Below are 25,188 nucleotides of genomic sequence, written 5' to 3'. Positions count from 1 at the left end.
AATTTCCAGCAGACCTGGTTGCAGTCGATGGCTGCAATCATTTCCCTGTAGTATATTCATATTTACCTACACCTGCTAATACATGTAAACATGAACATTGTGTATAAACCTATAATTATGAATTGCCTAAATATTTATCGTCTCAAAAATGAATAGATGCCTTTTGAAATGACCCACAGTCTGAGCCTTTAAGTGAACAACAAGCTTTTGCTGCTGGGTCTTAGCCATAAAAAAAATGGGCAAAGATTTATCATTTACAAAGAAAAGGCATTTTGAAATTTACTTGTGTTTATACTCTTTCTCCTCCTCCTCCCTCATTAGCTGGACTGTGATGCCCTTGAGCAAGGCCCAAACCCCAACTAGTGCGGTGGAGCAGTTCAGTGTAAATGTGTCAGGGTGTTACTGCACAATTCTCCACAAAACTACTCTAAATATAAAGATACATTTTTTTTTTAAAGAACCCTGCTTACCACTCTGTGAAACATAGAAGTGTCATAATGTAAGTGTTTAAAAACAATGACCTCTGCAGTATTGAGTCATACTGATTTAATCTAACAAGAAGTGTTGTGGCAGAATGCCACGAAAAATTAGACGACTGCTTTTAAGCCCTTTTATCTGAACTGCTGCTGACTTGGTGCTTTGCAGGGTTCTCTACAGATTTCCCGTTAAGGTGTAAAAAAAAAACATGGGCACACACACACAAAAAACACTTCACTACATCCTAATGATGTTTCTGATTGGCTATTCCGTGTACACATGAATAATGAGGTGGCTGGAAGCCAGCAGGCTGCTTGCCAAACTGGCCTGCATTAATGGGTGCAGAAATAACAACACTATACTAAATATTTGCTGGAGATTAGATGGAAGCATTAGGTTGATGTGTTGAAGTAATAAAATTTGTCTGAATTTATTGGCCTTTGCTGGATCTTAAAACTATATCAAGTGTGGCCTTTGTGTAGGATGATATTAGGACATAAATCTAGTAATTTAATTCCACTTTGAGTTATACCAGGCATGTGTGGATGTTTCACTCAGTGCACATTAAACCAGAGCAGAAAAGTGTGAAAAGGTTTAAGACGAGTGCATCAAACTATCTAATACTGATACAGCAGTGTTTACAATTTAACAAGATTACATTTTTAACCTTTTAAACATCCACCAGTAGATAACAGCACACTCTGTACTACACTGCTGATGCAGCAGATATTGCAGTAAAAGCACACTGACCTATTGCAACTGTGAAAATATGCTCTTGGGCTTCTGCAAACAATAAACATTTTTATATCACTGGTGCTGTAATAACACCTCCGTAGTCATGAGTAATTCTCAGATGCATCCAGACACGTGTGGTCAGCTTAAGTGGTTTTTCGGTTTCTGTGGCCACTGTTGCAGCAGCTTAGTCATAGATGAAGTTCTACTCAATTAACCCCCTAAATATAGTAACAAACAAAACATTACACCTTCCAGCAGTGGTGAAAGACACACTCAGATGTTTTTGTTTTTTTTTTTTAATTAAAGCTGCCCATTAACAGGCCTGCAAAAGTGTAGAAATACTCTATTACAAGTAAATGGCTTATGTATATTTTATCAGCCAGATTATCATCAGTCACACGTTAAGATTTCAGAACCATTTCCCTGATAAAGTTGGTGGAGCTTGTTTTTACTAGTCTGTAGAATAAGGCAAACGTGCCCCAATTGACAGTGGGAACCTGAAAAAGCCGCCAACTGTCCCATGTGGGAAGCGTGAATAATTGTACAAATGATGTTAATAAAATAGATGCCAGATCACTTTCTCTCAGTTAACTTACTCCAGAAGCTCCATGTGTATACGCGTACCGTACTGTTGGTTCTTTAACAAAGGAACTTGTTTTGTAGAATGTTTTTTTTTTACAAGGGGCTGAATCTATAAGTTATAATTTTTTTTGGAAAAATCAAGTAAAAATGGGCAATATTTGCTGCGACATTCAGTTAGTATAAAGTAACACAGAACGAGAAGTCACTAATTTACCAATTTTTTTCCTGTGATTCCTATATATAAGTGTATATGAATGGTAATGGATCTGGCTCTGCCTCGTGTATATTAATGCATCTCCTCATTTCAAGTTCGAAAACTCCTCCCGATGATGTCACCCGGAGGAGTTTTTCAGCCACAAGAAATAAGAGCTGACATATCGATTTTAACTGAGGGACGTTTACACACCCATACACATTTACAAACCACAGAAACCGGAAGCAGAGTTGAACCTATCGGCGTAAACTGACTCCGTCCTTCCACTGCTTCCACAGGTGCCGTAGGTCGTCGTGTTTCCACAGTAGGGCCGGTGCAGTTCAGCCCACTGCAGCCGCGGTAGGCTACTTCCGTTCCGCAGAGGGCGACAGGCACCAGGCACCAGCCAGCCGTGACTGTGGCGGAGGTCCAGACACAATAGACTGGGTAAGTTGAATTAGCGAGCGACATAGATGGTTTAAGGCCGACGTGTCACCGTGTGCTCAAAGCGGACAAATCGGTTCGCTGCCTGCGGGTGTTTTTGTGTGAAGCCAGCGTCAGTGAGTCGCTGCGCACGTAGAAAAGACGAGAAAACAAACGAGACGGTCGTTGGCTTAAGCGGCTCCGGCTATGTACTGGAACTGAGTTGCTGCTAGAGCGCTTCATATTTCGTTGTATGGTACTTGAAATGCATCTTTATGAGCGTGGTTTTATTATAAATAACCCGAATGCTGCGTGCGAGAGCCGGTATGACCGTCTTCTACACGTATATCGCGGTTATGCGTTTGTAAATGATGCTTAGCGCACAGGGTTCATCTCAACGCCGTTCCAAGAAGTAGTCTTATTCCCGAAGTCGTTGGGCCTCTGTGTTCTGGAGATGATGATTTTTGTCTGTGTGTGTGGTGGGTGGGTGGGGGTGGGGGGGGGGGAGCAGGTAGCACTAGCTTAGTCCACCGGGGGGAGGAGGAGAAGGTGGGGGGTAGACATTTCACCGCCATGATCAACGGAGTCGTTAATCGGTTAACATCCGATTACAACGCGGGGTTAGCTTGAGTTAGTGGTCGTGAAATGGTTAACGTCAGTGCGTGCGGCTGTTAACTGTTCACTTAGCTAACTAGCTCGTCGGCTAACGGCGGCTGCTTCGCTGTCACGGAGAAAACGGAAAACGCAGCAGCTAACAGCTTCGTTAGCGCCGCCGCCCACACTCACGCTGGTGCACCGACCACATGACTCGGGTTAGTTAGTCAAGTAGCGCAGTAATGATAGAAGAATAAGGCTGTAAACATACAGCTAACGACGTGTTTGCTCCATTGTCTTGTGATGATTCACCCCTGATCCACATAATGAAGGGAAACACGCGGAAGGCAACACCTGAAGAGTAGCGATGTTAGTTGAATTTGTTTTTACTGCCACAGTTTAACCTATTAATTGTCTCACAGTCCAAATTCTCATGCCTTTACCCTTATATTGACATTTCTCTCACTCCTTTGCAGCTGTATTTGACTTGACCAGGATAAGCAGGGAAATTGATTAACCGGATCTAATTATTAAATAACCTATGCAGGCCCATGTATGGATTTCAAATGCATCAGATACCAGTCTTACTGCAGCTTATTCGAAAACCTTCTCTAAGTATAAGGGGCGACACCGGGACTGGGTGTCTGTAGTGGGGCAGGGTGCAGCGGGACAGGGTGTCTGTAGTGGGACAGGGTGTCCCGGTGTTCTGTCAAAGCCTCCCTGGAGCAGGACGCTGAACCCTGAAATTGCTCCCTGTGTGTGTGATGGAGGTGTAAGAGCCTTTATTGCACTGAGACCCGCAGAGAACTATGTACGCAGACATCTAACATTTTGGCCATTCGTCAATAACCGACATTTTAACAGTAACTGGTTTAGCAATAGCAAAGGTTTAGGTTTGCTACTAGGTTAGAATGAAGAAATGCCTATTTCAGTAGATATCGCAGTAACAAGAACCGAGTCTTTCTGTTCCTGATTTAGAGCTTTTTTTTTTTTTTTTTGGTGCTGCAGGCTCACAGCTGTATGGTCTCTATACCAGCTGTCTTCACAGGTTGCCAGCAGTTTATTTATTTATATGATTAAATAGTGAAAGTTGCTTGTCAGTTATGAAACCGAACAGCTTTTGTGGTCAGTCAGTGCCAATAACCCAATAATCAGTTTTGTTTAAAAATCATTCTGAAACCACTACATGGTTTGCAGCTGTCATGTTACACTGATGATTTATTTGGCTGTCTGGCTTTCTGCATCAGGTTCCGGCTCGTCTTCAATCCAAACCGGTATGTCGGATGAAGATTCCCGTGCCAGCACCAGCTCTTCTTCGTCGCCACCTTCCTCCAGCCAAACCAGACAGAGGGACACACCTTGCAAGAAGAAACGGGAGAGCAAAGCCAGTATGAGCAAGACCTCCAAGCTGCTTTCCGCCAGCGCCAAAAGGTAAAAATAAAGCAGAATGTAATCAGTTATTCCACGCTGATGTACCATTCACTGTCACAGTCACTCAGTTGTTTGCCTCCATATTTTCATATTTCTTATGGATAGTAATTTGGGGTTTCTTTGGGTAAAACATGACGGACGATTTTTACCAACAACAAACAACTGTGGCTGCATATAGTACATTTCTTGAATATATTGACATCATTGAGATACCTTTTATAGATATGTGAAATATTAATGGTATCTTTTAGATATCAGAAATCCTTTACATGAGGCAGCCATGGTCATTTCTTCATAATGTCCACATTCACACAAAGTGTGCTGTGTTAATAGTAAGCAACACAAACTTCACTTTTTGATTGTTTAAGTTGTTGTGTTTTTTTTTTTTTATCTAAATGACATTAATAATTTAAGGTCAATGATGCACAATTGACGAAGTTTCATTATTTCTTTTGCTCATAGTTAAGACAGTTTATGATATAAGTCATGTGATTCCTTACCAATGTTTTTTTTTTTTCCTTTTCATAAAGGATTCAAAAAGAGCTGGCCGACATTACGCTGGACCCTCCGCCAAACTGCAGGTGGGTTTCACTCTTGGCCTAACATTATGTGTGTGTCTGTGTACGGAATGGGACTATAGTGATGTCAGTATGTGTCTCTTGACACCATTATCTGTTTCTAACACCAGCTGTTCTAGTTCTACTTGGTTTTCTACACGTGTGTTATTTCCCCATCGATGTTGAGGTGGACACTGCACTTCTTCCCATATATTTTATTAGCAGCTGTGGTGATGAGCTATGCTGCTACAGTTTCAGGATGAAACCTAAGCACCACAACGTGTGTTTTCTACACCACGCACAGCTGAGTAGTGCACATATGTATATACACATACAATGATGTCATTGTTCAGCAGTCCAGCATAGGTTGTTTGAGTGTGTGTAAGAGTATGGTCAGTTCTCAGAGGAGTAGCAGCATACAGCAACAAGTTAGAGCTGGCTTTCCTTTTACAACAGTGTGTTATACTTGGCTAAGGCAGTAGAAATAAAGCAAAGTGCAAGAGTTGATTTCAATGAAGTGTCCAAGGCAGAGTGTTTAAAAACCAAGCTACAAGGTTATTGTTTAATTCTGTCAGACTACACATTAACACAGTCGAACAGCATATTCCCTACACTTTTGTAATATCTGCACGATTCACATCCATTACGGACTAGTCGACTGCAGGATTTATTGACACTGACCCAAATGACTGAGTCCTGCAGGGAATCCTACTGAACCTTGTGAAAACATTACACCTCCATGCAGGTGTCACTCGGTGTGATTAGGATATGAATACAACTCTTGAGTTTCTGCACAGACACAAAAACAAAAATGAAACTTTTAAGCTTTGAAGTGAAACTCACATAGTGCCATTGTTTTGGACGTCATTTTTGAAAGCAAAACTGTCAATGGTGCTTTATCATTTCTCAAGTTATCACACTTTATCTGGTTGGTGATTATAGTTACATGAGAATTAAAGATGCAAAATGGATTCTTGTCTTTCTCCTACAAATGTGTGTGAGTCACCACTTCAGTTATTTGGGCGTTAATGAGGTGCTTTTCTACAGTAGAATTTGTTTGGATGTTGTTAGCTGTAAATGCAGTAGTAACCCGATCAAGAATAAATCTGTATATGTTTCCTTATTGGAAACAAGTCAAAATTTATGACTTTGCAAATATTCCATTTGAAGTTCAATTACCGACCACAAGATGTCTGATAGTTCGTAAAAAAAAAACCTGTTCTTGGTGTTTTTGCACTCTTAGGTTCAGATTCTACACTATAGTCAGGTGCATATTAGAACATAGTTAAAAAAAGAAGCTTCTACATAGATTTTAAACAGGTTCATTTGAAAACATCCTTGAATCAAAATCTTACATTACTCTGCACTGTGAAGGTCAAACATCTAAGTGAAGGGATGTATGAATAAAACCTAATTGAGGCTGGAGGTGCACTTACAGTTTTTGGTTTTTGAACTTGATAGTGTATTATTAGTGTAATACAGAGACACTGGTTTCAGAGTATATGTTGCTTTTAATTAATGCAGTTATTCAAAAAACATTTTGTTCATACACAGAAGTGTATTAATGTTTGAACAAACAACTGAGGTCGCTTGCTGCTGTTGCTTGATCTGCTAACCCGTGATGGAAGAGATTCCTTTTTTCCTTCCCTTTTAGGCAGCTGGTCCAGCGATAAGGACCAACTGTTGTGAATTCCAGTTGCTAGTTGGCCTTTGGCTGTTTTTGCAGTGTGTTCAAGTGCCACTTTTGCCTGCCTAGACAAAGGGGACACAACGCAATGCGATGCAGCAGTTGGTCTTCGTCGCCTTTGGTATGTCTCTGGCTTAAACCTTCCCCAGAAGTAACTTGAGGTAAATCACCAAAACCCTTGCTGCTCCAAGTGCTTTTTTGCAGCTGAGCCTGACTTTCAACTTTCCTACTTAAAAGGGAAAGAAAAAGGGAATCTCTTCCATCACGGGTTAGCAGATCAAGCAGCAGCAGCAAGCAACCTCAGGCCATAAACCAAAAATGAACACTAACTGGATATTTGCTGCTTAAAGAAACAAGAACAAAAAAAAAAGCTGCCTGAACTTTATAATTAGGTTTGTTATTCTATATTAAAATTTCTTATAAAATAAATGTTGTTTCTCAACATCAATAAAACAAACACTACTACATTAAAAGGATTTTAAAGGTCCAGAAGTTTCGAAGCAGCATCCATAAATTATGGGATATTGACATTTTTACCAGAGGGTAAAAACTTCACTATGACGTAGGCTATTTTCTAAGAATAACCATCAAAAGCACAGGAGTCACCTGCAGGCATCTCTGCACCTGTTGCTGTAAGTAACGGACTATCTGCTATTTACTGGTATCTGCAACAAAGAAAAATCTGCACATTTCTCTGAGCTGTTAAAATTGTCTGTTTAAATTCTCAACGTCAAAGTGTAGGATCCCATTAAATCTTGTAGTTATGTAATCCAAAAGCTTCTGTCCCAAAACTAAAAACACTTGATACTTTAAGACCGATACTAGTGGACGCCCCCTTTTTACCACTTGCATGCCTTTTAAAATTAGTCTCATTCCTGCACGAGGATGCCGGAAAGGGCAACTCATACTGACCATCGTGATACATTTAAGTCCAAAGAATCTGGATTCCTGTGTATTTGCAAATCTGAGTGTATCACAACAACGGTGTGGTGGTTTTCTTGGTGAAACGATTTAGGTTTAATGATGAATGACTGCAGCTGAACGTTGTGACACTAAAGGATAACAGCCGTGAGCTGTTTGTGCTGCTCAGTCACATTCCGAATGAACAGCAGGAGTAAAGAACGAGCGTTTAAAATACAACCTGTCCCAGCAGTTGTTAGACTAAAAGCCATGTATCATTAAGCACTTTGTGTTTCATGGTAATATGTCTAATGTAATCACCGATATTCAGAATGTGAAAATACACTTTTGCTCAAATTGTCATAAAGGGAAAAGGTCTGAATTTCAGTAAAACGAATAAAGTGGAGTTTTTGTGGTAAGTGGTAGAGACATTCATTATTGAAATGGCAAACACTTGGTACTGCTACAGTATAGCATTGTTTGATTGGCCAATGATTTTAAGTATTAGAAAGCAGCCAGAGCCTAAACTGACATGTTTACGTGTGGGCTGTTGCATGACCAAGTCTAAAACCAAACCGTGTTCAGTTCAGTGTGATGAACAGAAAATCTGCAAATCCTCACATGGCTCTACTTTAGACATTTATTGAGATTAACAATTGAAAATAAAACAAATACTGTCTGTTTTCTCAGTGAGATGATCTATAAATGCTATTTCAGCTTTAATAAAACTAAACCATTATCTGATTATTTTTTATTTTTATTTTTTTTTTAAAGTTAATTTAATTTTTATGTGATGTTTTATATTATTAGCTTTGCTGCTGCCTTTCCATAAATCTGTCATCTTGAAGCTGTAGTATGTTTAATTTTTTGGCAAAAGATTTGCTTGTAAATGTTTTTGAGTGAAGCTTGCTCTTCTAACCAATGGATTTCAGCTCGATTAATAAGTTGTGAACTATTGTCAGGTATTGCAATTTCATGATAAACTAATACGTGAAGAGCTGTGTGAAGTGTGGTAGAGTATTGCACACAGAAGAGTGTAGCAGGGAGCAGATGGGCTGGGAGCAGCCACCACTAGGCTTTAGGGTTTGGACAAACCAAGGCAACTGTTGCCAGCACTGGGCTGTTGAGGAGCATCCATTAGCCTCATCTTTGCAGAGTTAGTCGGACCCCCATAGTCAGTCCGTTGGTGAAATAGGCTGATCTGATTGGCCGCTCAGCTTTGGGAACAATGCCTATATAATTTGTAGTTAAGGCAAATAGCATCCTGTGAGCCAGAGTGGTGTGAAAATGCTTAGTTAATCCCGTTTTGTTTAGTGTTCTTTCATTAAACGCAGTAAGTACGAAATCAAAGCCTTTTTAAGGTTTTTATGTCACATTTTGTCATTTAATACCGGTTGTTAAAATGTGCTCTGGATCTTTTTGTTACAGTGCCTGAAACATCCATGGTAATGTTGTTTTAAAATAAAGAAATCGCAGCAAGGCCGCACCAGCTTCCAAACCCCAAGGAGATTAGGATCAATATTATTATGGCTTGTACTCATTATCCCCTAAGGGGTTCAAGACCACATGTGTGGGATTAAGGGGGGCTGCTTTGAGGAAAAATCAATACAGATCCCAGATCATGACACTGGGGATTTGCTTTGAACTGAAACCTCTTCTGAATTATGCAACTGGGGGAAAAGAAACTTTCACTCCTTTTCACAACTTTTTTTTGTAATTGTGTTATTGCATTTTCAATCCAAAGTGGAATTTTCAAAGGCACTTGACTTGACTGTTTATGTCTAAATGTTCTAGTGTCTAGTAAATTTAGGTGGAAATTTCCATTTAATGACACATTTCTAGCCGATCGTGAGTGGGGAATGTGGCATTTACAGTCTGTTATAGTTCAAGTCCTCACGAAGAGAGAGAGAGAACAAACACCCACATGCTCCAGTGTGGTGCCAGTAAGCTGTATACACACAGTACATGAATGAGTAGGATTCTCATACTGTAGTAACACTGCAGTGACTATTCCATTGATGTAGATAGAGATGCATTTATTTAAAGTAACAACAGGACATGATCTGCACTGATACACTGACACTGTCTCAATGTGTGGGAGTCTTTTTTTTTTTTTTTTCCCCCCCTGACTTTTATTTCCTGTGCAGTATTTGCCGTTTGCTTTTTTTTTTTTTTTTCTCTCTCTCTTCTATTTGCAGATCATATTTACTTTGCAACAGCAGTGTGTTTGTTTTCCCTGCTGGTGTTTTGCTTCTCCAACATTGTTGATGAAACCATGTGATCCATCCTTTAAATAGAATTTAAAAAACAGACAATGACAAACACTGATTCTTGGAAATGTAATATACACTTTCACAGTGAACAGCATCAGTGAAATCTACAATATTCGTAGGCACCTGCCAGAGGAAAATGAAATTTCACAGAATTATATTTAGCATGAAATTACAACATGATTCTGCATCTGAATGTTTTTGTATTATTCCCTCAAGTGATTCTGCAGCTGCAAATTACCGTTTTCCCTTTTCCGCCTGCAGTGCTGGCCCAAAAGGAGACAACATCTATGAGTGGAGGTCGACCATCCTGGGACCACCAGGCTCTGTGTATGAGGGCGGCGTCTTCTTCTTGGACATCGCTTTCACACCTGACTACCCCTTCAAACCCCCCAAGGTACTGACACGAGTGTTGTACAATCAGCAGGTGTGTTTACAGAGAAAAAGGTAACACATGTCTGAGTATGAAGGTTTTTTTAGATACAAAAACACTATACAAGACATGTTACAAAGGTTTGTTTTTTTTTTAAGGAAACTTAAATATTTTAAGTACCTTAGACATTAGCAACAATGGTGGATAGATGTCTGTGGCACAAACTAATACTTCATTTCTTTATATATCAACACAGAATATTAACTTAGTTGACGTTTCACTTAATAGCTATAGATGCTCGTGTTGGAGCAGACACAAAGTGCCTCATGTCAGACGGTTGCTGTTAAACTAACAGCACATCAGCAAATATACAGGTAGATGTCACAACACAAGAAACTCTGGAAGTCTACTTACTCCATAGCTGTAGGGTTTTTTTAAGTGGAAATGTCAACTATGTGAACAGCTGTAAAGTGAACAATGTTGTTAGTCTAGATTTTTGAAAAAGCTCTGTTGTGTTTCACAAGTCTTTACAAACATTTTCACCATTCACTTCAGTGTGTTTCTTTTTCCCAATTGAAATGTATCAATAAGTCTCAAAGTATTATTCAGTTCTCTTCATTCGTCTCATGGACACAAATTATTGCAAAGTCCATTGCAAGAATCTAATTTGGCGAAAATAAAGCAAAGACTGGAATTAAAGTCTGAGATCTCTTTTAAAATGAGTCTGTTTGTACACAGTGAAATGCATTAGATGTGTATTGTAGTTTCCAGTCTGCACAAAGCATTTGGATGGTTGTTGAATTTGTTTATCCCCACAGGATTATTTGGACCATTTAAGCCACATAGTGTAACTGATATGATCATTACAGTTGCTGTAAAAAACCACTGCTTTTGTTTTTATTAAGGCTCATTTCCAATGGGATTAAACACGTTATTAAAATACTAATTATCTACAAACCAATAAAATATGTCCTGAGAAGATTAAAATAACAAAGCCTTTACCACAGTATTTCAGTAAGGTTTTTTTTTTTTACTGTTTTGAACTAAACAGCTCTAACATTACAAATCTTGGAATACTTGAATGGAAAGTAGCATTTACTGCAAAAACCTGAGCAGGAAATAGTTTTCAGAAGTTAAAAAGGTAAATGCGTGATTTAAAAATACCCATAAAAGCCACTTACCTTTGTGACCCAAACGTGAGCTCTAACATGCAGAACTGTTAAAGCCAGCTGAGATTTTCCACAGCTCACTTGTTCCAGTGTTGCTTCACTACACATTCACTCTAAATGAACAACATGCTGTCACAGTGTACTTTGAGTAAATGACAAGTTGCCAATTCTTAGTATTTTTATGAATTTAAAAGTTACAGCAGCTGGAAGTGATGGTTTCAAGATGTTTCCCTCTGAAGTTCCTCTGTTCAGCCACCAGAGGGTTTAATTTCATCCAGGCAAGTGAAAGGAGCTCTGACCTGCTCAGTGTTTCTGTAGGACTGAGCTGGTGATTTTGACTTATTTAGTAACTACTTTAAACAAATATCTTAAACTAAAATGTAGCTGTTATGGTCACTTCCCCCTCAATATTACAGTGTTCTGCATCAATAGGTAACATTACACACACACACACACACACACAACAAAACACTGTTTGTTTAAAGTACTATTTATTTCCCATAGTGAAAGAATAAAATTGTGCATCAGGGTTTTTCTAATCATGTTAATGACACTACTGGTAATTGTGATTTAAGGACCAATCACGAGACAAGTATATAATACTTACACTAATAGAAAACGCCAAACTCGAACTGAAGAACTCTGCTTCCACCCGGCACTCTGACATTAAATAACCTTGGCTTTGCTCATCTGAAGTGCAGCTGCACAAAGACGACATGGATAAATAATCAGAATAGGATATAAAGTGCCAAATAATGGCTGTGCTGACCTCATTTCCTTAAAAGGTAAATATGTGATATAAACATAATTTAGTGAATATTAAGAAAATTTCTGGTGTAACAGGTCTCAGAATACAATGCAATGAGAGTGTTGGGCACAAAAAAAAGGAAAACAATCAGTTGCAGCCCCACGTTTTGTATCTGGAATAGTTAAATCTGAGAATATGATTATTAAGCAAACTTCTCCTTGTGCGTCTGCAGGTAACTTTTCGTACGAGGATCTATCACTGTAACATCAACAGTCAGGGGGTGATCTGCCTGGACATCCTGAAGGACAACTGGAGCCCTGCACTCACCATCTCCAAGGTGCTGCTGTCCATCTGCTCCCTGCTCACAGACTGTAACCCAGGTAAGACGGAGCGCGTTAGTTGGAGCAGTCACACTTAAAAACAGTGCTGAAACAACAGGCTGATTAGCTGGTAACTGTCTGCGGTGCACTGAGGTACGTCTTCAATGTTCTTCGTCTCTGTGACAGGAAAAATGAATACTTTGAGTTCTCAGGAAAGTGCAGTTTCAGAAAAAGTCTAACACACCTAAACCGACAGAAATCTGAAACCTATGCCTCAGACGTGCTGGTAAATTTAGTCAGCGCTGCCATCTTGACAGGAAACCCAGCGTCATCTGGACATGCTATTTTAGCTTGTAAGAGTGAAAGCCACCAGGGAATTTCTGCGTTTTACCCACCACTTGGAGCTGAAGACAAAAGCTTGTTTTGTCCTGATGAAACGCTTCTTTTATTCAAACGTCTCAGTCGAATAAATTAACTTTAATAAAATGTTGTTAAACTGGTAACTTGAGGTAATGTTTTTTCCAGCCCTCCAACAAAGTACAAAGCCTAAGTCATTAGAGATTTATCATCTCTAACAGTTTCCCTTTAGGGTCTTTTCTCTCCTTCTCCTTTTTTAATTTTCTTCTTTCTCCATTCAGCTGATCCCCTGGTGGGAAGCATCGCCACCCAGTACACGACCAACAGAGCGGAACATGACCGAACAGCCAAACAGTGGACGAAGCGATACGCCACATAAACCCACAGAGGACGGCAGTGGGAGGCGGGGTGGGGGACTCTGGGTGGTTTGTGTTGGGGGGGTTATTTCTATCTCAGATTTTTAGTACTTTATTTTCTGGTATATTTTTTGCTTCCTAATTAAGTTATCTCTGCAAATATGGTAATAAAGAAACAATGTAAAAGTACGTGTCTGCTTTATTTTTCCTCCTCTGCACATGCAGGTGAGCTCTAAGCAGATATGCAGCATAGTCCACAATTAGCCTTTGTAAGCATCCATGTGTTGAGGCGTAGAATTGTTTACAAATGTACGTGTTATTATAATTAAAGCAGACATAAAACTGAACATAAACATAAATTATTAATATGTAAGCTGAAAGAACACCTGATGAAATCTTAGGTTTGTCTCAACAGGTTTGCAACTTCTTTTTTTTTTTTAGTTCCAGCTGCAGCACATGTTATGTCTGCTTGGTTCTGAAACTGTTATTTCCATACAAACAGTGCTTTGCCTCTCTGTAACCAACATGAGTCAGGAGTGAGATACGATCAATAAATCATACCAAAATATAACCGGTAATGCCAACACTACGGCGCTGTTGGTGGGAAAAAACTGCGACTGTCACTCGGCTGAAAGATGTGGTTAAAATAAATGTGTTCGAGGCCTTTGTTCCTGTATCTCCACTGTGTGATCATCATCAAACAGTCTTCAAATGTATCACTGGCCTGTTACATCAATTCTCTACACATTAAAAGGCTTGATAGTTTCTCACACTGGGACACAGTCACTTATATTGTATATAAATTACATCAACACATTGTTTCCCAGCTCATGTCGCTTAATGTTTTCACATGAAATTACATTGTAAACAAGCCGTCAACTCTGGAGACCCGGCTCTTTCACAAAGCAGGATTACAAATTTAGCTGAATAACAGGAAACAACCAGCAAGAACTACACTCTGTTCCAGTTTCAACCACAAACCACATAACATCAGAGGCCTCCGTGAAGGTGCTGGACTAGCTGCAGAAATCTAACAACAATGAATTCCATGCTAATGGAGGTCACCTTTGCTACATCGTATGAGACGGGCGAGGAAATTAAGCTCAATCTGTTGGCAAACAACTGCTTTTTCTTTCTCCCTCGACACCAGAGACCGTTCGCCCTGTCAACAAGACCATAAGTATTGAGACACTGACAGTTTTTGTCAATTAGCTACTAAAATGGAGTTAAAATCAAACACTCAAGATGTACCTCAAGTACAGACGGCCAACTTCAAAGGTTTGCATAGTAAACTGTATGGACTTTATACGAATGGCAATTACCAATTGGCTGTGCAGACGTTCCACGGCCAGATGTGTTTTTTCTTGATTAGTTGGTTTAAAGTGAGACATTTGGACTAAAGTAAGCATCATTAGTCTAAAACAATCTGAACTTTTTGAGAAATAACAATGGTGAGTTTAGGAACCACAAAAGGACCTGAAGACCATAGGAAACAACTGTGGTAGACAATACGAGTATTCTTTCCCTGGTAAAGACCACAGCAATCAGGCTGATCAACAACTCCCACTGGGAGGTACAGTAAGTACAGCCACGGGTAGATACACAGGGTTTACCAGCAGATGTAAACCACTGCTAACTCCCCAAAACAGGAAGGCCAGAGCAGAGTTATCTTAAAATACATGTAAAAACACAGTGTCATCTTTACATAGACTTTTCTTCTACAGCCCTAAGATTAACTTGCACTAGTAAAATTTGAGTTTTTGAGAAAATGAGAAAAAAAAAAGAAAATTGCTCATGATTGAAGAAAACCACCTCATCTGTTAAACAGTGGAGGTGGCTGCCAACTGAACTGCTCTGTTTGTGTACTGATGATGTGACTGCTGACAAAAGCACAATGAGGAATCCTGAAGTGTTCAGCAGCTCAGATTCAGCCAAATGTTTTCAAACTCACTGGACTGAATTTGTCAGTGCAGATTGAAAAAAAAAAGACCCTGTGATAACTGCAAAAACAGTCCAAGACTTTGAATATTCTGTCATGGCCAAGTCAATCAGCTGGACTTAGTCCACCTGAGCTGCATTAAGTAAAACTGAAGGCAAAAATGCCTCCAGAAACACGCAGAGACTGGAGACAATTACACCAAAGCCCTGTTACCAGGAAAGACACACAGCATCTGGTGACATCTATGAGTTCCAGATTCCAGGAACCCATTGATTACAAATGATTTGCAACCAAGTATTAAACATTAAATTGATGGTTTCATTTCTAATGTGACACACATATCCAAGATGATACTTAAAAGACCCGACTGCCTGCGAGTCCATTTATAAGACTGATTTGACTGTAGTGGTAAATAGTGGTAGTTGGTACCTGCTAGGAGCATTTCCAGCAGAGAAGTGGGAGAAACACTTACCTGTCTGCAGATGTAAACACAGGAGATCCTGTTTATAAAATCCTCTGCACTGGAAAACCTGCCGTGAGACGATGTTAGGAGGTAATACAAACACTCAGTGCCTCAAACAAAGTACTTTTTGTTGACTTGAAAGGTTGTGTTACGCATCCCTGAATAACCAGAAGCTGAATTATCAGGGGATGTATTTTTTAAAGAAGGCAAATCATTAAAATAGTTTTGTATAAACATGGAAGAACAGAAACAGTAAAATACGAATAGGATTAAACAAAAAGAGATTTGGGGACATTAAAAAGTAACATTAAATGACCCTTAGATGTAGCCGTTAATCCTAAGTGACAAATCTCAAAAACTTGATGCTTAAGACTTAAAAGTAAATCAGGGGCCAAACGAATACGCCAGTGTTTCTCGTTGCACCTCCTTAGTTTCACCTTCCATTGTTCCATAAATTATTAACAGCTCATCAATGAGTCACACTGTTCTTCATTGTGACGAACATGAGTTTTATAGTTTAATTTAGGATAAACAAACACCCTCCGGTTCCAGAGAAATCCCATCTGGGGCTGGCAATAGCACCGGACGAATGCGTACTCACGTTTGAATGATGTTTGCTGTTTTACGACATAACTGGTTTTTAAAAATCAAACAGGCAGCAAAAATTAACAGGCCTGGGGCCAGTTCCACATACTGGACACCATTATTATCGAGAGATGAACTGCTTCAAGACAAAGTTAGAATATCATCAGTCCTTGTACAATTCAAGTACTTATTTAAACTATATGGTGATTACAAGCACCTTTCAATTGAATCGTGTTGACCCCGTTCTTGATGTAATGGGCAAGTTTAATTCAGTGCTGATAGTAAGATCTGTTGGACATTTACCAGAATAGAAACTGAAAAGCACCATATTCATTCTTCATACTTTTTGTTCTGCACTGAGTGTTCTGCTCTTAAAATACTTCTCATGGCTGACATCATCTTAATGGTCGTATGTCCTGCCAAGTGTGAGGAGTTCCACTGAGGCTTGACCTCTGGTCACACATCGGAATTAAACTGCTCAAGTGTGGGAAGAGACGGACTTTCAGTTTGTACAACCTAACTGAAGCCTTTTCGAATGAGGGTTATTTTTAACGCAAGTAGCCAAACGTGACAGTTTACTCATTTTCAATGTTCAGCTGGTTTTGTACACATACAAAAAAAAATAAAAAATACAGGACTAAAACAAATACCTCTGGTCAACTAAGTGAAACTAACTTTTGAACCTCTCTCATTTAGGTGCAGTGTGTATTTGAGAAAGTGGGATTTACAAGACGATAATTTATCATACAATAAACACAATAAAAGTCACTTTATTATAAGTCATTAAAATGAAGGAGACGAGATGTCGGAACGTAGTGTTCCAACAAGGAAAACAGCAGTGCAAATTATTCTTTGATAATATTCGTGTTGAGCACACTGACGTTACCTAAGTGACCCAACGGGCAGAGTTACGTCAAAGATTTAAAGTCCAAGTTGGGATCGAACATTTAGTTTTAATACAAGTGCTGTTAAAGGCTGCATTTTGTTAAAAATCACTGTGAAATTTAAAAAAAAAAAAGTTTTAGGTTCCGAGTCTCTGTCTTAATTGTTCCACTGTCTCCTGTCCTCTCTTCTTGTAAAAGAAAAACATGTAGATCAGAGAGCGGAGAACCGTCATCTCAGTAAGCTGTGTGGTGTGTGGTCATTTTTTATACATTTCTCATGATGGAGGATTCAAAGAAGTGTGTCATTTGGAGGATTTGGTCAAATTCATTTAAAGCTCTACCCAACCACATTCTCTAAAGAGGTCAAGGCTGTAGTTTCACTATGACTTCAAGTGTCGTTTAAACTGGGCATGTGTCATCTCGCCGTCTAAAAATACAACGCAATTTGGCCTAGTTTTCACCTTGACCTGTACGTGCTTTGTATCAATCAATCATTTCAGTACTGGAAAATTACAATTTAATATAAAAACCTGAAAGACTTTGATTAGAGTATAAAAATCAGAGAAAAACTAGGACATAGACTTCCAAGGAGTGTAAGCCTCCACCTGCATCATACCAACTGATACTGACACAGTTTTTCATTAAAAAAAAACAAATGACAGTTGACGAACAGGTAAAGCTTAGGTCCCATCTGTCATTTCTTCTTTTGTTTGGCAGTTGTCTTTGCATATTCATCAAAAAGACTGACAAAGGCTGCAATGGGCACTGCTGCATCCCTTCACGTCGCAGTTATCACGGTGAATCTCACACGGTTTTATGAAAGCTGTCAGCAGAACGAGGTGCAGATCATAAGTTTGTCTGCAACGTATTAAGCTGAACCTCTTACACTGCGCGAAACCAAAACAGAAATCACAATAGCAACACTAAAGGGAAAATGTTCTCCATCAAAAGTTCCAGGGTTACAGAAAAATGCATCTACTCGATAATGAATGAAGTCACTGTGTTTTGTTGAAACGTGAATCTGTGGTGCAACTACACAGCCGAGTTTTAAATACATGTGACGGGGAGAAAAAAAAACACACACACACAAAAAGAACATTTCCTGGAGGAAATGGCACAAACTGTAAAGACTGAAGTAAGTGAGGTCGCTTTTATCAGACTACAGAGAAGATCTGGTATTTACCGCCTCCCAGAAGACGCCGGTCTTCGGGCTTCACTCTTCACGTTGTGTTGTCAACGTGATCCCTCTGTTACGGCTCCTCGGTTACGTCGACGGGCCTCGGGAGCTCCGCCCCCCGCTGCCTTGAAAATGTGTCACTGGGTTAAAGTGGCTCCGGCGGGCGGAGAGGCGTGGCCGACAAATGGGTCACATGGGCGAGCCCATTATTGAGAACATTGAGTTCTCTTGACTAACCCGCAGTTGCACACAGGAGGAGGGGGGGAGTTCCTCCGATTCAACCCAACCGTGTGCTTTTTTTGACTTGTTCTCATTCGGAAAGTAAACGCTGGACGAGACGCCGACGTGCAGCTCCTTCGCTGAATTCGGTTCCTGATATGATCCAGATCAAACACTTTTCACCTCGTTGAACTTGCACGTCGTAGCCAAGTTTTGTCTGTTTTTCGCGAGAAGTGGCGGACGTCGTGACACACCGTTGAGTTTTAGAATCTTTTTTGGGAGACTTTTGCTTGTCCGCGAGTGGAGATGCCTGAAGACGCTGGGACAGCCAAGCCTGGTAAGAGAGCAACGCTTGCTGCATACACATCTAAAGTAGCAGGGATGCCCCGTGGCCGTCACTGCATGCACCGTGCACAGACGTCTGCTGCAGTGATGGTTAAGATGGTTCTGATTCACACACGGTACACGACGTCCTAACGTCACTGGCTCCTCTTGCTGTTTACGGTCAACTAAAAGTCAGTGCCGAATGGGTAAACTCAAGTGATAAATGACTGCGGTAATAAATGTTGTGGAGACGTAATACAAATGCTTCAGTGAGCGTTACCATGTTACGTGTTGTGTTTACACACAATTGTGTGTTCATTCATCCTAAACACACCTTAAAATACGTTACTCTGCCGTTTGATGTTGACATGACGGTCGACTATGTGCTGGGAACGTTTTACAAATGTTCCATTGCATTTAACGTGTAGTAAGAACGCGACTCTCACCGTGTTGCCGTGTTTTCAAACGGGGTTAGAAGGGGCCAGTGCGGCGCTGCTACTTTTACATTTGACGCAACAACAGTGTTCCAGTTCCCCGGTGCTGCTCACATGGACGGCGTAGCATCGCCATGTGCCCGTGTGTACACGCTCCTTTGGAACACGCTTCTGATTGGTCGCGGGGCGTTCCACTTGGCGCACACGCTTCTGATGCGCTCTTATCCGATTGGTCAGAGCGGAGCCTGTGACGCAGACCATTGCATAATCCAGTCTGTACGCTGCGCTGGAGACGCGAGGCTGGACCGCGAGGTACACGTGAGAAGGGGAAGAGACAGCAGCGGCTGACCTAGATTCTCTCTCTGTCTCTCTCTCTCTCCTCCGCGCGCTTGGCTTTCACAGAAATGCATGACAGGTCTACACGTGGGTGGGCCGAAAGAGAACAGTCGTGGTTAAGGTTAGGTAATCATCTGTACAGGGTTTTTTACAGTCAATGAAGAAAAACAATCGCCAGATTTTAAACAAATATTACACTAAATGTTTGGTTTCCTGAATAAATGTTAGTCTATGGTGGAAAAACATTTAAACTAAAAACAGAGAGTGCACCCGCCTGCTTCGATTCATTCATTTCACTGGATCATTCACAAATGGCCAAAAGCATTAAATTAAAGGATCTTATTAGAGCTGGACCTAATGATTTACGGTTATTTACTGAATTAACCAGTTCCATCCTAGTTTGTCACATTCAACGTTGGAATTTAAAGTGTGAGAGGCCAAAACTAAAAGTTAATTTACTGTGAAATAAAGGACAGCAATTAAACTAAAGCCATGTAAAGACTAAACAATCCACCATCAAAACAGTTTCATTTATCTTATAGCAGTCAATAAACCATTGAGGTCTATTTTTTATTATGACAGTTTGTCAGGATCCACCAACGTTTCAATGCCAGATTATAGTTTCCTGGCCAAACATGTCATTACATAACTCAAATGGTGGATGTTTTTCCTCTGCCCACTTTTGTTCCAACAGTTGTTGTGTTGCTCTAGTGCTTCAGTGACCCTGTCTGGTTGGCAAGTCACTCCCACATCACAGAGACCCAGGCCTGTTATGTAACCGTGTTATCCAAGCAGCAGGCACTGGAGGTGATAAAGCAGGTCACTCACGGCAAAGAACAAACCAATCAGGAAACGCACAGGAACACTGTGCTGCCTGGGCGTGTCAGGGCCACCTGTATTTACCACAGCGCAGAGCTTTTTGCACGCTAAGTTATTGGGTTTTTCATTACTGTTGTTTACACTCCTTATTGTCGCAGACTCACATTAAGCTGTCCAAGGTTAATGTGAGTCTGTGACAACACGGTTACATAACAGGCCTGGGTCTCTGTGATGTGGGAGTGACTTGCCAACCAGACAGGGTCACTGAAGCACTAGAGCAACACAACAACTTGGAAAGCTTAATGTGTAGTACAGTTAAACACATAGCTTGGTGTTTGATATGACTGTGCCCGTTTAGTTTATCAGAAATGAATTTACATGAAAAGTCCCTTATCTTGAGATAGAGTTTGCATTATGTGTTTGTCTAATGCAGCATTTCATTTTAGTACCACCACAAAAGCTTCAGGATATAATGATAACATGTACAACCAAATGTTACATAACGTTATTGTGTAACATATATTAAAGAAGTAGCAAATACTATGTACTTAATTTAACTACGAGAAGTTATTCAGTAGCAATTCCCATGTTTCCCTATACACAGGAGGCGTCATTGCCTACATTTCCTCCAGCTCTGCCTCCAGCTCCGAGTCCTGCAGCCCCAGCAGCAGCAACCCATCACCTAGTTTGTCCCGACCTTCATTGCCCAGCCGAGCTGTGGGCATGGTGGTGGATATTGCTCCTCCAGCCAAGAACGGACACTCACGCAGTCATGGCGCAGAGAAAGCTGGGCGCTCCTCCACGTCTACTAAGAGCAGCATCACCAGTAAGAACTTGCCCCTATTGGAATATGGGATCATTGAGAAACGTATAGCGTAACAGCTCTGGAGCACACTAATAACTGCTTTTCTTTGTTCTCGCAGAAATCAATGGCATGGTGCTGTTATGCAAGGTGTGCGGTGATGTCGCCTCGGGCTTCCACTATGGCGTGCATGCTTGTGAGGGTTGCAAGGTGAGACAAGTTCATGAAGTGAAGTGTTGCCTCTCCTTGAGTTAGACTTGTTATTACAATGTTTTTACATGTTGGCCATGTGGTTCCTTAGGGCTTCTTCAGGAGAAGCATCCAGCAGAACATCCAGTACAAGAAGTGTCTCAAGATGGAGAATTGCACCATCATGAGAATTAACAGGAACCGCTGCCAGCAGTGTCGATTCAAAAAGTGTCTGGCCGTTGGCATGTCCAGAGATGGTGAGCATTTTCATGTGTTTCAGTTCATAGTTGATTTAATTTATCATATTTGAAAGGTCACATGTAGATTAGAGTCCTGCCCTGTATGATTCATTTACTCTTAAGCTTTCAGTGTGGTGCTTTGTATTTACTAATCTGTTGAATGTCATTTTTCACTCTCAGCTGTCCGATTTGGCCGCATCCCAAAGCGGGAAAAGCAGAGGATGCTGCTGGAGATGCAGAACGCCATGAACAACATGATGAGCAACAACAGCCAACTGCACAGCATGCTGCACGGCCACCAGAGCTCCTCGCTGCCCATGGAGGCCATTACCAGCGACGCCAGCTCTGCTTCCTCTGCTTCCGATTCCACATCATGCTCCAACCCCTCCTCCCCACAGTGCCCCCAGGACTCAGAGTCTGTTGTTTCCATGGACACCAACTCCAGCTCTGCCTCCTCCTGTGCATCAGATAGTGGTGAGGATGACGCTGTGGGTACAGTGAGCAGGCAGCACCAAGATGCCTTTGAGTTCAGCCAGCAGAGGTCACCGAGACAAGGCCAGGTCTCAGCCTCACCAGTGAGTGTATCGCTGGGGACTGGGTGTGAAAGCAGTATGGAGGAGCAACAGGACAGGTGGAACTGCTGGAACAATAATGTGGTTGTCAGAGATTACCAGCACAGTCCTTGTAGTAGCAGCCCACACATCACCAATGCTGCTTATAGGGAGGGAAGGGGAGATGATGAGCGCCAGCCTCAGCAACAACAGCTCTACAGTGCCCCTAGCTGTAACCCATCAGACGACAGCCAAAGACCGCATGAATTCAACACTCAAACTGCCGCTAGTGGTTACACTGGCCCAGCCAGCTGTGTGAATAATGGAGCACACTTGGTGAGTAATTTAGTTTTTTCATTCCTGAAAGTTGTCTTTAAAATGTAAAGAAACCAAGCTATAGCTATAATGGCCTATAATCATCTCTGATTATTGACGTCGTGTCTCAATTTTTTTCCCCAGGTCTGTCCAATGAACACCTCACCCTACGTGGACCCTCACAAGCCAAGTCAGGAGATCTGGGAGGAATTCTCCATGAGCTTCACCCCCGCTGTGCGGGAGGTGGTCGAGTTTGCCAAGAGGATCCCTGGCTTCCGTGACCTCCCCGAGCACGACCAAGTCAGCCTGCTCAAAGCTGGAACTTTCGAGGTAAAAAAGGCAAACAGGCAAAACATACATATGGCTCTTCACAGATATTACAGGATCCACTGTGACTTTCCCAGACAGAGCTGTGTGGGGGATGACTAAGATTTGTTTTGATAGGACTTCACAAGTTCTCTATGGGTCTATTTGTAACTGTTCTTACATGGAAAGCCACTTCTGTTTGGAGTTATGGGTGTATTCCTGTCAATCCATCTTTATCTTTTTCCCTTATTAGTGCAGTGGATAGGTTGCCGATCCATGTAATGCTTTTAAGATAGTACACGTACAATGCATCTTTTTATTAAAAAGGAACTTAGGCATGATGTCAGAACACTTGATTTGCCCCCCTGCCCAAACAACTGCTCTAATCTGTGAAATTGTTGTTGGTATTATCCATTTTTTAAAAAACCTTTACATGGTTTAAACACGTGTTAGAATTTGTATATATAAAGCAGGTAATTCAAGATGCTTACACCCGACCTCTTTTAACTCACAGGTGCTGATGGTCCGATTTGCCTCTCTGTTCAACGTGTCTGAACGAACGGTGACGTTCCTGAGTGGGAAACGCTACAGCCTCGATACGCTACGTTCGCTTGGTGCCGGTGAGCTCCTCAACGCCATGTGTGAGTTCAGCGAGAAACTGGCAGCTCTGCAGCTTGACACAGACGAAATGAGTCTCTTTACCGCTGTGGTGCTCGTCTCAGCTGGTAAGAAACTTTGTAAGAAGTGGATGTATGTCACCACAGTCAAGCAGAACAGCTCTACTTTTAGTGTTACATTCATAAATTACTTTTAAAAGCAAAAGTAGTAATAATATTAGTGTTTTTACAAGGCTTACATCAATCTGGGAGCACCAAATATCCAATTCCTTTTATTAAAGTCAAAGCGTATGCACAAAAATTACATTAAAGAAGTATTGCATTACTTCTATTACATTATTAAGTCCTATTCTGTTTGTAACTTCTTTCCCCTTTCTGTTCTGACCAGATCGCTCAGGGATCCAGGACTTAAACTCAGTAGAGGCACTGCAAGATAAACTGATTCGGGCACTGCGAAACCTGGTGATGCAGAATCACGGCGATGAGGCCGCCACCACTTTCACCAAACTGCTCCTCAAGCTTCCCGAGCTGCGGTCACTCAACAACATGCACTCAGAGGAATTGCTCTCATTCAAAGTGCATCCTTGAAAGCTTCCTATGAGGGAAAATCTCTGCCCTCCTCCACCACCATGACTGCCTCTTACTGGCCCCTCACTCTCTGTATTTGACCAACCCATTGGTGTGTTTGTTTTTAAAATGGATTAAAAGTTATTTTTTATTCTATTTTTGTTAAGAAGATCTTGTGGGGTCTAAAAAGAGAAGAACATAAAATGTACTGTATTTTTAGAAAAGCTAGCTTAAGCTTGTTGCACACAAACACATGCAAGTGCACGTGTATCAAAGGCTCCGAGATTTTAGATTTGTTTTAAAGAGAAAGAAGAGTAGTTAACTGGCTTTATAAAATGACAAACAACTTTTTATTTTTAGCATTTGTTTCCTCCAGAAGCCATTAAATTCCAAAGTGTATTCTCTGATGAGCCGTTTGAATGTGATAGAAAATATATACTTTACGTACCGCATGTTTGTTTGGTCTAATATTTGACTGATACATGTCGGCGAGAAAGGCAAGCTACCAGAAAATGTAACGAAGAATGTGTGAAGATCGCTGCTAATGCATGGCTGTACTTAATGCGAACAACTATTACTTTGATTTTTATCCCCTTGCCACAGAGAGCATCAGTGTGTATAGTGTTCCATATTTTCTTTATTATTTTTACATGTTTTAAGTCAATGTTAACTGCCTGGTGTTTTCTGGGGGCATGCCACCTCCAGCAACACTACATTTGCACAAGTTCAGAAGCAGAAAAACCAAGTAACACAAACCACTTTCTGGTTGTGTTGACACTTTTTTTTTTTTTTTTTTTAATCAAACTCTGTGTTTTCAGCATAGCACTGATTTGACACTTTGTTTTTTGTCATCCATTTTGTTGAGATATCTGTTTCTTCTACTGGCAACACCGCCATGTGTAAATATCTATATAAATATATATATACATATAAATATCTGATGAACAGAGTATAAATATGGTAAAGTATAAATAAACAAAAGTGAAGATTACCCTGTGTTTTTGTGTTTCTATTAACCTTCAACACATTTGTTTTTGTTTTTTTTTTTTTAAACCGACTTGATCAGCATCAAAAAACTAGTTGGTTTTCCACAAGGTGGCATTGTTGGCAGCATATAGAGTTTAAGTGACAAACATTTGTGTTTACCAGTTTATCTTTGCAAATAATGACAGAAGAGTCCAATTATCTACAAGCAGCATAAAGAATGACTAATTTACAAGGACTAATCTAAAAGTTTTACTCTCACATTT

The 25,188-nt window shown here is 40.7% G+C and overlaps 2 protein-coding genes and 1 long non-coding RNA gene across 4 annotated transcripts; 2 read left to right on the top strand and 1 right to left on the bottom strand.

The window, feature by feature from the left end:
* The first annotated feature begins 2,227 nt into the window (after positions 1 to 2,227).
* Positions 2,228 to 13,361, top strand: LOC137129810 (ubiquitin-conjugating enzyme E2 E1-like). The gene is made up of 6 exons (XM_067509112.1): positions 2,228 to 2,434; positions 4,252 to 4,435; positions 4,966 to 5,016; positions 10,114 to 10,246; positions 12,372 to 12,519; positions 13,098 to 13,361. Exons 2-6 carry the CDS (start codon positions 4,281 to 4,283, stop codon positions 13,193 to 13,195), a joined length of 585 nt encoding a protein of 194 aa, XP_067365213.1. The 5' UTR covers positions 2,228 to 2,434; positions 4,252 to 4,280; the 3' UTR covers positions 13,196 to 13,361.
* On the bottom strand, positions 12,391 to 18,313 carry LOC137129811 (uncharacterized). The gene is made up of 2 exons (XR_010914769.1): positions 15,584 to 18,313; positions 12,391 to 12,636 (listed from the first exon to the last, which is right to left on the bottom strand). It is a non-coding gene; the product is annotated as an uncharacterized lncRNA (long non-coding RNA).
* Positions 18,314 to 18,525: 212 nt separating this feature from the next.
* On the top strand, positions 18,526 to 24,734 carry nr1d2a (nuclear receptor subfamily 1, group D, member 2a). Of its 2 annotated transcripts, none has more exons than XM_067509110.1 (8): positions 18,526 to 18,776; positions 20,957 to 21,178; positions 21,276 to 21,364; positions 21,456 to 21,600; positions 21,763 to 22,469; positions 22,593 to 22,778; positions 23,269 to 23,395; positions 23,760 to 24,734. In XM_067509110.1, the coding sequence occupies exons 1-8, from the start codon at positions 18,746 to 18,748 to the stop codon at positions 23,957 to 23,959; spliced, it is 1,707 nt and encodes a 568-aa protein (XP_067365211.1). In that variant the 5' UTR covers positions 18,526 to 18,745; the 3' UTR covers positions 23,960 to 24,734. The 2 variants fall into 2 exon arrangements, with proteins under 2 accessions (XP_067365211.1, XP_067365210.1); XM_067509109.1 differs by having other exon boundaries at positions 18,529 to 18,776; positions 23,269 to 23,479.
* Positions 24,735 to 25,188: the final 454 nt, after the last annotated feature.

Source organism: Channa argus, chromosome 7 (assembly GCF_033026475.1).
Source record: "Channa argus isolate prfri chromosome 7, Channa argus male v1.0, whole genome shotgun sequence".
Lineage (NCBI taxonomy): Eukaryota > Metazoa > Chordata > Actinopteri > Anabantiformes > Channidae > Channa > Channa argus.
Note: the sequence above shows the minus strand (reverse complement) of the source record. Positions and strands in the feature narration are given on the sequence as shown.

What these genes read in the sequence shown, in the direction of transcription:
- nr1d2a (XM_067509109.1), top strand. Translation starts at nt 18,746, where the DNA reads ATGCCTGAAGACGCTGGGACAGCCAAGCCTG. An exon ending in TCAAAGCTGGAACTTTCGAG is followed by an intron (nt 22,779 to 23,268) that starts GTAAAAAAGGCA and finishes TTTAACTCACAG; the next exon opens with GTGCTGATGGTCCGATTTGC. An exon ending in TGTGGTGCTCGTCTCAGCTG is followed by an intron (nt 23,480 to 23,759) that starts GTAAGAAACTTT and finishes TGTTCTGACCAG; the next exon opens with ATCGCTCAGGGATCCAGGAC.
- LOC137129810 (XM_067509112.1), top strand. Translation starts at nt 4,281, where the DNA reads ATGTCGGATGAAGATTCCCGTGCCAGCACCAGCTCTTCTTCGTCGCCA. An exon ending in CTTTCCGCCAGCGCCAAAAG is followed by an intron (nt 4,436 to 4,965) that starts GTAAAAATAAAG and finishes CTTTTCATAAAG; the next exon opens with GATTCAAAAAGAGCTGGCCG. An exon ending in ACCCCTTCAAACCCCCCAAG is followed by an intron (nt 10,247 to 12,371) that starts GTACTGACACGA and finishes GTGCGTCTGCAG; the next exon opens with GTAACTTTTCGTACGAGGAT.